This window comes from Saccopteryx bilineata, chromosome 3 (assembly GCF_036850765.1).
Source record: "Saccopteryx bilineata isolate mSacBil1 chromosome 3, mSacBil1_pri_phased_curated, whole genome shotgun sequence".
Lineage (NCBI taxonomy): Eukaryota > Metazoa > Chordata > Mammalia > Chiroptera > Emballonuridae > Saccopteryx > Saccopteryx bilineata.
In genome coordinates this window covers 35,307,378-35,322,086 of record NC_089492.1, presented here as the reverse complement: position 1 = coordinate 35,322,086, position 14,709 = coordinate 35,307,378, and the positions used below count along the sequence as shown (strand labels likewise).

At 38.2% G+C, this 14,709-nt stretch overlaps 2 protein-coding genes across 5 annotated transcripts in view; both read right to left on the bottom strand.

Moving 5' to 3' along the window:
• Nucleotides 1-14,709, bottom strand: part of LOC136329571 (DNA-directed RNA polymerases I, II, and III subunit RPABC4-like) — a 387,759-nt gene that overhangs the window by 111,225 nt on the left and 261,825 nt on the right. The gene's annotated exons all lie outside the window — the stretch shown is intronic.
• The window catches only part of RNF19A (ring finger protein 19A, RBR E3 ubiquitin protein ligase), a 55,970-nt gene continuing 46,246 nt past the window's right edge, over nucleotides 4,986-14,709 (bottom strand). For all 4 annotated transcript variants that reach the window (XM_066265949.1, XM_066265948.1, XM_066265947.1 and 1 more), the window contains 5 exons: nucleotides 14,547-14,661; nucleotides 13,889-14,050; nucleotides 10,902-11,115; nucleotides 7,935-8,078; nucleotides 4,986-7,385 (listed from right to left, as the gene is read on the bottom strand). In XM_066265949.1, the coding sequence (XP_066122046.1) occupies nucleotides 6,695-7,385; nucleotides 7,935-8,078; nucleotides 10,902-11,115; nucleotides 13,889-14,050; nucleotides 14,547-14,661 (1,326 nt within the window). In that variant the 3' untranslated portion in view covers nucleotides 4,986-6,694. The remainder of the gene's footprint in view (nucleotides 7,386-7,934; nucleotides 8,079-10,901; nucleotides 11,116-13,888; nucleotides 14,051-14,546; nucleotides 14,662-14,709) is intronic.

The following is a 14,709-nucleotide window of genomic DNA, read 5'->3' as shown; positions in this document are numbered from 1 at the left end:
ATTTTTGGAAGGCAATCTGACAATCTTATTAAAACTAAAAATACCTATACCTTTCAATCTAGTCATTTGATTTCCATGAACCTCTCATAATTAAAACTACCAGAAAATAACAACTTACGAAGATTTTTTTAAATTGATTTGAGAGGGAGAAACAGGAACATTGATCTGTTCCTGTATGTGCCCTGAGTGGTTTGGGATCAAACCAGCAGCCTGTGTTTTTGGTTGATGCTTTACCAACTGATCTATCTGGCTGGGGTTGTGAGGATGTTTCTTGCAGTGTTTTGTAGACATGAAAAAAACCCAAACAGCCTGACCTGTGGTGGCGCAGTGGATAAAGCGTCGACCTGGAAATGCTGAGGTCGCCGGTTTAAAACCCTGGGCTTGCCTGGTTAAGGCACATATGGGAGTTGATGCTTCCAGCTCCTCCCTCATTCTGTCTCTCTCTTCTCTCTCTCTGTCTCTCTCTATCCCTCTCTCTCTCCTCTCTAAATATGAATAAAAATAAATTTAAAAAAACCCCAAACAAACCAATAGAGACACAAAGTGAATGTCCATCAATATGCAGCCTTTAAAAACATTGCAGCTATCCCGTTGATTTGGATTAATATAAGATATTGAGAAAATAAATACCGTATGTATGCATGGTATGTGATGATATGAGCATGAAGGAAACTATAGTATCATGCATACTTGGTCTCTGCAGTGGTTGTGGGGGAAGGTAATGTGGGAAGAAGAGCAGAGGGAGAGCAAAGAAAAAAAGGAAAGGAAAAGGGGGAAAGGGAAATTCTTCTGTGCTCATTTAAACTCTCAATTGTCTCAAATTATCAGCTCGCACATTACCTCTAAAGCAGCAATGATTTATCTAGCTGAAAGTATTGCAATTTTCTTAAAAAAAAAAAAAAACAACAACAAAAAGCCCCCACCCAAGCAAAATTGAAGTGGTTGGCTACACCAACCCTGAGAAATCATGTCCCAGTGGCCATCATATATCCTAGAATATTTTTTCAGCCATACTCGTTTCAAACAACTTATTCTTTCTAGTGTACAGTGCAGCTGGTCACCACTCCGAAGTGTAAGTCCACAAACGTTCTCCCTCCCTTTGCTCGGTTATTCTGTCCCATCACAGCAAACTTACCTTCAATTCCTGCTTTAAATAAAAAGTACTCATTAAGCACATACGTATAGTGCGGGGGGGGGGGGGGCAGGAAAGATAAGGTCCTTGTCTTCAAGAGCCTGGTTTCTTTCTTTTTTAAGATTTGTTTCTCCAGTATCCTGAATTCAGAATTTGGAGGCACCTGGTACACATAGGTTGTGAAATCTAAGTTTTACCTTCTTTGTGCAAGATAAAAGATGGCAGAAATAGGTGCTTCAAAGCTATTAGACAAAAGGCTGGAAAAACCCCCACAAAACAGTGAAAGCAGGACTATGTTGTCATCAGAGAACCAGCAAAGCCAACACATTCTGAGATCAGTCAACTCTGACACAGGGAAAAGCCTGCCATTCTTCGCTGCTTGTGTTATATCTATAAAAACTAACCCCGAAAGCCTGGCTCTCTGGGGTACTAAAAAATGATTCAGAAGTCCTGGACCACCTTCCCAACTTCTACTAACCAGTCAGGAGACATAATTCCAATCTTACCCTCTAATAATGAAGGCTATCTCAGAAGTTTTAACATTTAAAAAATAAAATTCACCATATTAATACATTAAAGGAATACATCACAATTATATGATAATTTCCCTCTCCCAACTAGCAGCCAATAAAATTCAACATTTCCCAGAGTAAAACCTCTTGGCAAACTAAGAGTTAGAAGAGAATGGTCATAATTAATTGCTGAAGCATTCGTTTCTCTTTGAGATTAACAAGTCAACAATACCTCTATAACCACTACTGTTTAGCACTACATATACATCCTAGCCAATGTAAATGGGCCAGAAAAAGAAATATATGATATAAAGATTGAAGAGGAAGAAACGAAACAATCCTAGTTTGAATCCTAGTTCTGCTATTTGCCACTATGCAAATCTGGGCAAAGTACTTAGTAACTCTGTGCCTCAGTTTTCCCATCTATAAAATGAGATGAGTAGCACCTTCACAGGGTTGTTCTGAAGACTGTTAGTTAATATTTTAAAGGTACATAAAAAGTGTTTGACACTTCAAAGCACTGTAAAAATTCTGTTATATAAATTCACAGATTACATACATAGAACTCCAAGAATCTAGAAATAAAAGATTAGAATTAGGAGTAAAAATCAGTTGTAATTCTATATACTATTAGTAACAAACAGAAAATGACATCTAAAAATATCAACTACCTGGGAAAATAATTGAACAAAAGTCATGAAAGACCTCTTTCGGGATATTTATAGATTCAATACAATCCTAATCACATTAGTAGAACTGAAAAAGTTTTCTCTAAAATGTTTATGGAAATGTGAAGTGGCAAGAACAGTCAAGACTCTACCAGGAAAACAAGGTGGCAAACTTGCCTTACTATCAACAAATTCCAAGACTGATGTCCAAATTGTCCGTGAACTCACCTGGGAGATCTTTTTGGAATGCTCATCCACTAGGTATGTCTCCACAGTTCTCCCCTCACTTCCTTTAGATTGTTTCATAAACGTCATCTAAGAAGAGAGCTTTCTGGTTTTCCCCGTATAAAACCCAATACCTCTAGTCACTTGATTCCCTACCCTGTATTTTTCATAGTATTTATCATTTGACATTATTTTAAGCTATCAGGATGTCACTTATGTCTCTCTCAATTATAAACTCCCTCCAGCCAGTGTGTGTTTATTTGGCACAATACTGTATCCAGATCTACTTTGTTACTTTGTTAAATGAATAAAGTGAAAGAAATCACAAAAATCCTGAGTGACATATGAAGTACAGTGACTAAATTTGAACTAAATTTCAAAACTGCAAACTCCCTTTCATTAGTCATCTATGAAATGATGGCTACCAAAATAATGTAGCTCTCTCCAATTCAGAATAGTATGTTGCACATTCAAAACCAACCAGTGTGTAAAATACTGGTTTTTCACGATATTTCATACTTAAGGGAAATTAATGAAACAAATCCATTAAAAGGAACCACATAAAATGTAGCCTTAAGCATCCTGATGACTCTGACTAGAAAGGCAAAATGACCTAAGGAGCAGGAGCTTAAGTATCTGCTCACATCATGTAGGAATTTATTGCTCTGATGGTCTTCACCATATATTTTATCCTTTGTTGATTAAAGTTTATACTTAACTAGACAATATGCTATGGAAAGTCTTACATATTTACTAATTAACCCAAGTTGTCATGAAAATGAAAGCGATAAGATTGTGTGAATTTAACATATAAAGCTAATTCAGGGCTCTGAACCTGGAAATTTGTACTTTTAAGACAATCTAGTTAAACTGATGTTCTCCATACGAACAGGAGGGTACACTTCTGCAATCTCTGCACTCTCCAATCTTGTGATCTTCCCTGTAGGCCTTAAAGAGAGCGAAGTACAGAGGACTTGACAAGACTTTGGTGAATGAAGGCCTATCTTGAACCTTAGAATGTTCTCTTGTTCTAGCTAGTCCAGAGTTGAGCTCCAGGGGAATCTGGCTTGGTCCTACATTAATCTATGTTTAAAGAACCCCTGGGAGATGAAGGAACTTAACCAGCTAAAAGCTTAAGACAAAATCTAAAAGTGAGACTGAGGCCTTGGCTGGTTAGCTAAGTCGGTTAAGAGCATTGTCTTGAAGCAGGTTCGATCCCCAGTCAGGGCACACACAGGAAGCAACCAAAGAATGCACGACTGGAATAACAAACGAATCCTTCTTCCCTTCCCCTGCCCCTCTTCTTTCCTCTCTCTCTAAAAAATAAAAGAAATAAAAATTGGCCAGATGCTCAGTTAGTTGGAGAGTTCTCCTGAAGCATGTAGGTTGCCAGTTCGATTCCCCAGTCAGGGCACATATACGAGCAGCTCTGATATTCCTGTCTCTCTACCTTTCTCTTTAAAAAGGCAGTACTGAATAAGGGTACAACCAAGAGGGATGGTGTGAACTGAAATGCACTGGCCTCCTACACAGCACTTCGCTGTATTCCTCCTAAAACCATTTAGTTTTCCATTAGATTGTTAGCTTTTTACAGAAATGAAAAGAAAGTAGTCAACATATTCATACAAATTATTTTCATGATGTATTAACTATGAAACAAGAAAACAGAAAACACATTATGCATTTTATAGAGGCTATGAGAATAGAAAGTGTTTGGTTAAAATTATTAGCTTGAGTTCAAACGGCTCTAGTTTTAGAATCTAATGTTGCTAGAGTAGAATCTCTTAACATAGTTTTATTGTGTGACAAGAGACAGAGAGAGGGTCAGATAGGGACAGACAGGAAAGGAAAGAGATGAGAAGCATTAATTCTTTGTTGCGGCACCTTAGTAAAGTTCAGATTGCTTTCTCACATGTGCCTTGACCGGGGGCTACAGCAGACTGAGGGACGCCTTGCTCGAGCCAGTGATCTTGGGCTCAAGCTGGTGAGCCTTGCTCAAACCAGATGAACCTGCACTCAAGCTGGCAACCTCGAGGTTTCAAACCTGGGTCCCTCATGTCCCAGTCCTATGCTCTATCCACTGTGCCACCACCTGGTCAGGCTAAAATACTCTTTTAAGATCTTTTTACTTTTCTGTTAAGATGAGATTATAGTACTTACCTCTACATGATTTAATAGATCTATTTACTTTCCAACCAGTTTACTTTTAAAAAATGAAATTATTCTGATGAATTAAGCAATTCTTTCCTGAAAGGAAGGGCAGGTATTAGACAGGAAGAAAGGTTTCTAACAATTGTTTCTTTAGAAGTTCAGCGAATTCTTCCCTTCAGGCTAAGACCAAATGCAGAATTATCTCAATGGCTTGCAGTATTTATAAATAACAACCATATGGCAACTGAGTATTTCCATTCTTATAAAAACACCTATGCACAAACCATAAGGCAGTAATACATTAGTATTTACATTTATTTAATGTATGCAGCTTACACACTCACTATTGAACAAAACTGGAATGCAAACATATACAAATACCATTACAAGCATTAGCAAATAAAATAACTGGCACTAGTGTTATAAGCATACTAATGGACCTGTGAAAAAAAGCGATGTAAGAAGACTGCAGCCCATGGCATTTCTTTTTTGTATTTTTTTTAGATTTTATTTATTCATTTTTTAGAGAGAGGAGGGAGGAAGGGAGAGATAGAGAGAGGAAAGAGATAGAACAGGGGGAGGAGCAGGAAGCATCAACTCCCATATGTGCCTTGACCAGGCAAGCCCAGAGTTTTTAACCGGCGACCTCAGCAGACCAGGTCGATGGTTTATACACTGCGCCACCACAGGTCAGGCAGCATTTCTCTTTTTATCAAAAGAAAATGCTCAGTAGCACCATAATGGTAATAATTAAAAGAAACATATATGATGAAACATTTTAACTGCTATCACTGAGGTTAGCCTGTTTTGTATAAGTGAATTATCAGGAATTTAACAGTAGAGGCAGTATTTTGGCCAACTTCTTTTTATGTCAGCTGAACATCTTCCATAAACAAAAGCAAAGAAAATAAAGCCAGTCATACATGAACCCCTCCTTAGTACTTGGTACAAACTCTGCACCATATTTAAATTTCATGAATGGAGATTTACATTTGTTAACTGAGGTTATGTAAAGTTAGTCACTAAAGCCTGAGTGTGTCTTTGGTAGGCTAATACTTTTTCAGCACTGTTTATTATTACTCATATTTATGTTTATCTATCCTGTATTTTTCTATACAATCCAAGGTGGCTAGTGAGGACATTATGGAAAATAATACAGCAAAATCCAAATAACTAGGTCCTTAAAATCCAGTTTATACCAAAGGCACCAAGAATCAATGAGGTGCAAACTTCCATTTAATAAAAGGTGACTTTTTTGTAATACTTATAAATTAATGGAATTTTGTTTTGCAGTTTTATTTATCTTATTTGGTGCTGTCAGTATACTTAATTACCTACCTTTATATTTTTCTTCTATGATGCATTAACAACATACAAGATATATAGAGTACCAGGTATTTCTATTTCAAAGTTGTGCAAAAATTGCGACAATCTTGCTTAAAATGTGTAAGTATCCAAATGGTAGCAAATGGGCTGCATTAAGCTTTACATATCCACATTGCATATAAAAAAAATGTATGCCCAGTTAGGAATAGAAATATTACAAAGAGTATCATATACTGAGAGTAACCTGCAAGGTTCTTTAAACACTATCCCTTAGTGGTTTCAATAAAATGTCACTAACCACTTGATCCTAAGCCTCAAGTTTTCATCCTAAGAATGACGTAGAACTGCATTAGTATTTTATATTGATTATAAATTAAGCCAAATTTCTAATTACACAGGTATGTGCTTCAAGCAATAAAATATTTTGTGGCAAATGTACAAAACATACTTCTCTGAAGAATTATTGTTCTTAGAATAATGCACTTTTAAAGCCTTCATTTCAGTTTGGTAATTAAGATACACATGAAACACAATCCTTAGCAGAACAGAGAACATGTATCTGCATCATGATTACGGAACCTGGCCTTTGCTGGTGACCTGAAACTTACAAGTAGTCACATGTAGTTCAACCAGCTCCAAACAAAGTTGTTCAGTGGTTATGAGTTTGCAGCATTAAAGGCCTAAATTTCAGTCTGAATTGCAACTTTTAATTCCATTATCTGATGTGAGTGGTTGTTATTTGTTTCTTTTAGTGCATCACCAAAATATAAATCAACACTGGGTTTTATTCCATTGTTACCATGTTCTTCAACAATATGATTCAACTGTGGAACTTCTGAACATGAAGCAGTTTTGGTAAGCACAGAAATGCTACACTGATAGGGAGAATTTTCCAGACGGTCATTCTCTACCTCAGGAAGAATGTTTACAGTAGCAAAACGAGCATGATAATCATTGGAACCATGGCTACAAGAAGTTTTCATGCTTTCCAGGTCAGAACAGCTGAATTCAGAGAAGTGACTCGAGTGGGAGTCTGCTACAGATGGCGTGCTGTCACTGAGGGACGGAGCCTCAAATTCACTTGAATTCGTGCTCTGCTGTTCTAACAACTGTGCATCCATGTCTTCTCTGGTCTCATTGATCTTCATGTTACTCTTCTTCCTCAATTTACCACTTTTTGATTTCTTTCCGGTTGTTGCTTCTTTGGACCACTTGGTGGCACTGGATTTACCTTCAGGCAAGCCACTGGCTGAACCACCAGGATGACTCCGGGTGGCACTGCCATCCTCCACACTACTGCTTCCACTGTTGTGCCTGAATTTGGATGGCTTTGATTCAATATCTACTTGCACCTCCATACTGTTGCCTTCTCTGGAACATAAGAGTAACAAATATAAATTTCTAACTCCTTTTTGTATTCAGATGACAGCAAAGGGGGAAGGATTCCTGTGTGAAAAATTCAAAGACTATATAAAAGCTATCAGAACAAATTAATTCAGGATACATTCTACTACAAAAACTGCCTGAAATAAAAGAACTATAATACTGCTTCAATTATAAAATAAAAGAAGCAGCTATATAAATCTACTTACTAAGTGTACAATTCAATGGTTTTTAGTATATTCAGAGCTGTGTAACAATCACCATTGCCTAACTTCAGAGCATTTTCATCATCCCCCAAAGAAACCCTATTCCCAATAGCAGTTAGTTCCCATTCTTCCTCCTTCCCCGCAACCCCTGATGAACACTAATCTTTCTATCCCTATGAATTGGCCTATTCTGGATAACTGTACCATTTTCTTTTCCCAGGGAACATAATTGATAACCATTATTCACAATAATTTTGCTTAATGATAAAAATAATTCTTTTAAAATTAATTTCAAAAAAATACTTCAGACTTTATTCCAATTTTTCCTTACTTGTCCAAGGGAATGTAGGAATTCAGGATGGACCCCGCCATTGCTTTGGTGCTGGCATTGTCACTAACTGTCCCCAAGCTGACGGTGCCTGATTCTCCGCTCAGACTGTACCGTTCTTTCTGTACATCTGCTTGAACTTCCAACCTTAAGAGGGAAATAACAAATAAAAACTGAAAACACATATAATATCAATACTACTATAATATGTATCTTTAAATAATTCATTAAGAACCCTAATAACAGTAAGTTATTTTAGAAACTATAAACATTATTATTTTTGTGTATGTGTGTGGCAGAGACAGAGAGTGTCAAAGAGAGGGACAGATAGGGGCAGACAGGAAGGGAGAAAGATGAGAAACATCAATTCTTCGTTGTGGCTCCATAGTTTCTCACTGATTGATTTCTCATATGTACCTTGACCAGGGGGCTACAGCAAACTGAGTAACCCCTTGGTTGAGCCAGCGACCTTGGGCTCAAGCTGGTGAGCCTTGCTCAAATCAGATGAGCTGGTGCTCAAGTTGGCGCCTTCGGAGTCTCGAACCTGGGTCCTCCACATCCCAGGTCCGATGCTCTATCCACTGCGCCACCGCCAGCTCAGGTTATAAACATTTTTTAAAGTTTCTTTTTATTTGACTATTCAGATTCTACTGCAGAGCACTGAACAGTGCCAGCCATCCAAATGAAATGGGCAAATTTGGTATCTGCCAAGTAAGGCAGTAACAGTATAACACACAAGGACATAAAGGGGCTTAACTTAAATATGCTCTATTATTTTCACTCAGGATGTGGCACTTTGCTTGACAAATTCAGTACAAAACACAAAATCCAAATACATTAAAAACCATTCTTCGTGACAGATCAGTGAATCAAAAAATCCTGGGCATCTATATATTAAATATGGTTCTATAAATTTAACACCTGAGTCTTAAAAAAAAAAAAAAAAAAGCTAATAAAAGTAAAGCATAGTAAATAAAGAGAAAACAAAGAAAGATAAAAATGCTCTAATTTCTCCTACTTATCTATATGGTTGCTGGTAAGACTTGGTAAGAATGAAATAACCATTAAATACATAAAGGACACGAGCCTCATGAGGTTCTCTTTACTGCACCTGCGCCCCCTGTGCTCAACCAATGTCTTGTTCCCTAACAGCCAGCTGCCACCTCCAACGGTAAGGACCAGGCTTAAGCACAGCCTTTACTGTCATCACTGAAGCAGCTATAGCTTTAGTTCAAATGTAAAATCTGACAAGTGTGGTGAAAACAGCAGAATTTATACCTTAGACCAGTGATTTTCAACCGTTGTTTCTCACGCACTCATAAACTAATTACTAAAGAAAAAGGGGCCCTGACCTCTTCTTCCTTAGAAACTAATTTATTTGTGCCATGAGATGAAAATGGTTATATTTAGTCAGGGGCACTGACCTTAGTAATTAGTGTGTGTGTGTGCCATGAAAAAAAAAGGTTGAAAATCACTGCCTTAGACCAGTGGTAGTCAACCTGGTCCCTACTGCCCACTAGTGGGCGTTCCAGCTTTCATGGTGGGTGGTAGCGGAGCAACCAAAGTATAAATAAAAAGATAGATTTAACTATAGTAAGTTGTTTTATAAAGATTTATTATGCCAAACTTAGCGAAAATCCGACAAAGTACTTGGTAGGTAATTATTTTTCATTTTTGTATTTTTCTGAAGTGAGAAGTGGGGAGACGAGACAGATTCCCACATGCACCCAATGAAGATCCACCCAGTAAGCCCACTAGGGGGCGATGCTCTGCCCATCTTGTCCATTGCTCCACTGCAACCAAAGCCATTCTAGCACCTGAGGCAGAGGCCATGGAGCCATTGGGGCCAACTTTGCTCCAATGGAGCCTTGGCTGTGGGAGGGGGAGAGAGAGAGGGGGGGGAAGGAGAGGGGAAAGGGTGAAGAAGCAGATGGGCGCTTCTCCTGTATGCCTTGGCCAGGAATCGAACCTGGTACTTCCACATGCCGGGCCAATGCTCCACCACTGAGCCAACTGGCCAGGGCCAATAATTTCATTTTTTAACATTACATTTTCGATCTTGATACAGTAGGGCAGCGATTCTCAAAGGGTGCGCCCTAGAAAATTTCCAGGTGCGCCCTATAGTATTCCAGAGAAATATGTGCCTGTTGGAGACTAAAAACCCAACAGGGTTTTTGAAGTTTAGATTTTGGGGGGACAGAGGTGTGGGGAATTTGCTTTAAGCTGACAGTCTGCCCAACCCCCCACCTCACTTGCCTGATTAGGTTCAAAAGGCTGTTTAAGCTGTGGTGCTGAATTGTTTACACTACACCCCATGTTCCCCGGAAAAACTAGAGGCAAATTTCTTCTATCCTTTGTTTGATGTAAAGTTAAGATGATATGTCTGATGGGGTTTTTTGCACTCAACATAATTAAGAGTAAAAAGAGAGGAATTCTTCAATGTATTGACAAGAAAATGAGAGTTTGCCTTTCAAATATGTGCCCAAACATTGAAGAAATCGCTGTTTTTCATAAACACAAGAATGAAAAAACTTAACACATTCCCACTGGGACCTGCTGAATTTACTAAATCTTACTAAGAATGTATCTATACATATAAAAAGATAACTTTTTTGTCATCTTTTTATTTAACCCCTCTTTATGAGTTCTAAAAAAGCATAACTCAAGAAATTAACATAAAAGTGTTTTTAATGTCAGAATTTAATTTTGTCATATTTATTTTGTTTAATTACCATAAAAGCACACTTGGACTTTGTATTTTTCTTTAATACTTAATTATTATAACATATTTCTCAGAAGTTTGTATATAGTGTGCCTACAATTATTTGTAGGATTTTAAATGCACCCCAACTTCAAAATGTTTGAGAACCACTGCAGTAGGGTAATATGTAATCATGTTGAAAATTCTCATCAACTTAATTTAAAATTGACAGAAGGCAAAACACACCAAAATAAAGCACATTTTCTTACCTGTTAAAACAGTTTACCATGGCACTTCCTGACAGACTCCCCGTTATACTGGCTCCAGCGAGCGCCATGGTACTGGCTGTCTCACTCAGATTGTCCCGGATGGCTCCTATGCGGTCCATGTGGCTTCCACTTGCACTCAAACTGCCGGTCAGGCCCCCTACACTTCCTTCGCCTATGCTCGGGTTGTGTCTTGCTTCTGCTACTGAAGTTGTGTCTAAATGCAGATATTTCAAGAAATTAAATGAGTGTAATTATTAACGTTCCTCTTCTTAAATTCCATAATTTCAGATAGGGCATTTTATCATATAAATTATAAAACACACACAGGAATAGAAAACCTGTCTGGAGTAGAGACCCATAAACTATGGGGTAAGTGAAAAAGGAAATCTCTCAGAGAGTAAAGTGGGGTTGAGGGCTGGCCCTTGGTTTTAGATGGTCAATATTTTTATTTTTTAATCCAGAAGATTCAGGAATTCTATAAAGAACTTGATTGTTGAAAAACTTAGCTAACTTTGGAGGAAAATTATGTGAGCTTTCTTTTCTTTTTCCTTTCTTTCTCTCTCTCCTTCCTCCCTTCTTCCTTCCCTCCCTCCCTTCTTCCCTCACTTTCTTTTATTAAGCAAGAGGCAGAGAGACAGACTCCCACTTGTGCCCCAACCAGGATCCACATGGCAAGGCCACCAGGGGGCGATGCTCTGCCCATCTGGGGCCGCTGGTCCACTGAACCAAGCTATTTCAGTGCCTGAGGTGGAGGCCATGGAGCCATCCTCAGTGCCCGGGGCCAAACTGCTCAAACCATTCAAGGGGAAGAGGGACAGAGAGAGAGAAAGAGGAGGAGTGGAGAAGCAAATGGTTACTTCACCTGTGTGCCCTGACTGGAAATTGAACCCGGGACATCCACATGCCAGGACAATGCTCTACTGCTGAGCCAACCGGCCAGGGCATGAGTTTTCAATAAGGGTATCATATAAAGAGTTTATCATTCTCTAGGTCAGTAAGAATGGGCCAAAGTTAATTTCTAGTTATATTCCCTGGTTCCAATTGGCTACAAGGTATTATAAGATCTGTACTTTTCACATGCTTTCTACTGAAGGACTCATTTATTTGCTCCAATTTGGGTTCCTATTACACATCCAACACTGTTCTAAGCACTGGGGACATAGTGGTTCAAAAATACAAATATTCTGCCCTCAAGAATCTTATTTTCTAGTTGTGGAGAGCAACAGATAAGACTATATGGTTATAAATGCTACTAGAAAAAATAAAGCACAGTAAAGGGCACGAGTGAAAAGCAGCGAGAGTGATGAGGAGTGTGTGTGTGCATGCCTGTACACAATTTTATAGAGTGTGGTCAGAGAAGGCCTCTCTGATAAAGTAACATTATAGAGACTCAAAGAAAGTGAAGGAGTGAGCTATTCCCAAGCAGATGGAACTGCAAGTGTAAAAGCCTGCAGGTGGAAGTGTGCTGGGCACCCTTGCAAACACCGGGGGTGGGGGAGGGCAGAATAAAATAGGAGTGATGGGAGATGAGTTCAGAGGTGCAGCCTGCAGCAGATGATGTGGACCTTCTTGTTATGGTGAGGACTTGGGATTGTTCCCCCTCAGTATAGGCAGAATAACTGAACTGAGCATAAAAAAAGTATGATCTCAGTTTTGTTTTAGAAGTACCACTATGGCTGCATAGTGGAATAGTGAGTGGAAATGAGAAGCTGACAGATAAGCTAAGAGACTATTATGGTGGTCCAGGCAATAGGATAGTAACTTAGACTAACAGAGTAGCAGTGGAGATGGTGAGAATGGTTGGATTATGGCTAACTATTGAAGAAAGTAGCAGAATATACCTGATAGATCAGATGCAATGTAGTAAGGGAAAAAGGAGAGTCAGCATAAGTGAAGGTTTTTAGCCCAAGCAACAGCAAGAAAATGGAGAAACTATTTAATGAGGTGAAGATGACAGAAAGAACAAGTTTGAGAGTGAAGAGTTTGGTTATAGACAAGTTAAGTTTAAAATTGTCATTAGACATTCAAGTGCAGATTAAAGAAAAGATTTAGATGTACAAGTGTGAATGAAGTTCAGAGGAAAGTTCAAGCCAAGACATAAATTTAAGAGTAGTCAGTTTGCATATTGCTTAATAGATAGGATTACCCAAGGAGTGCGTGTAGATAAGGAAGAACTCCAAAATTTAGAGGTTGGGAGAGAAAAATGAACCAGTAAAGAAGATTGAAAAGATGTGGCCATGAGACCTGATAAGAAATGGTTTTCTAGAAGACAAGTAACAAAAGGAGGGCACAGACTATCAAGGCAGGTGTATTCTTTTATTAAGATGAAAGCCAAGAACTGACCACTATATTTAGTAACAAGGAGATCAGTGGTGACTCTGCTTGGTGGAGTGGCAGAGATGAAATTCTGGAGTGATAGAGACCAAAATTTGACTGGAATGAGTTCAAGAGAGAATGGGAGGTAAGAAAGTAGACATTATCTTTGTACACTTGCCTCATTATTTCCCTAAAACTAATTTCTATAACAAGAATTTCTGGAATATAAAACATGTACATACTTTAAGGTTTATTAACTTATACTCCTGACAGCCTATGAGGGCCTTTTCATTCTTCAATTATTGTTCTAATTCATATTTCTTTGAATGACAGTGTTGATACTCATTTGCTGTCTGTATTTCTTCTTTTACAAACTGTGTTACTCTTCATATCCTTTTCTTACTGATTTGCAATGTTTTAGGCAAAATTTAAGATGAAAATCCTAGAGTTTCTAAGACATTGTATTTCTGTTGGAGGTTAGGGACCCAGAACTATTCTACTCTCTTTCATCCACTCACCTTTCCTTGGCAGTTCATTTCCCCAATGTACTTCTAGATGAGCACTATTGAGCTTAATAAAAGGAGGGCAATGGAAATTCTGACTTGTATGTTGTCTACAGCCTCCCCCTATTTATTAGTAAGTACATTTTCCCTTTTCTTTAAAGGACTTACCTACAGCTGCATTATTTCCACCAACATTTATATCATTTTCATCATCAAATTCAATCCTGACTCCTTTTCCATTGCCTGCTGAGACTCCACAACCTCCACTTCGACAGAGGGAAATTGGAACAACACCATAGACATAAGCTAACATAATAGGAACGCCAATACCTAAAGAGGAATTATATTAGTTATTATGAACCAAAAAATAAATCCCAGAAACATGAGTTTTAGGAAGTCTTTTCGAGAGATGGATATAGGAGAAAAACGCTAGGGTTCTACTACCCTTGCCAAAAGTGGATTTACCTAGCTGCTTAGGGACACAAACCAATTCAAAGGTTCTTCAGGTGACACGCATAAGGAAAAAAACGAACATAAATCCTTTCAAGTGCCAGGGTTCTAAACTGTATTTGGGGAGAGGAAGGATGAGGTATCTGCCTCTAGTAATATACCAAGTATCCTAAAGCCTGGCTCTTGAGTATATAATACTTTAACCAACACAGTTACTAAATGAGAGGCTTTCTGTAGGTTCGTTCAGCTAAAATTGTCTTAAAATAAAAAACTTTTTTTAAATTCAACAATATGTTTTGAGATTTTTAACATCCTTCCACAAAACTTTTAATTTCATAAAATCTGATGTCATTAGTATTTTAAAACATTTTCTTACCTACGGTTACTGCAGCTACAACTGGAGATACGATTACAGACAGTGTTACACCACCTGCTATAGCCAAATTCCGTTTGTGCTTTGAAACATCCTTGCCTTCATATCGATTGTGAATCTTGAATTAAAAATAAAAATGGGGGTGTGAGATTAAAAAGAAAATACA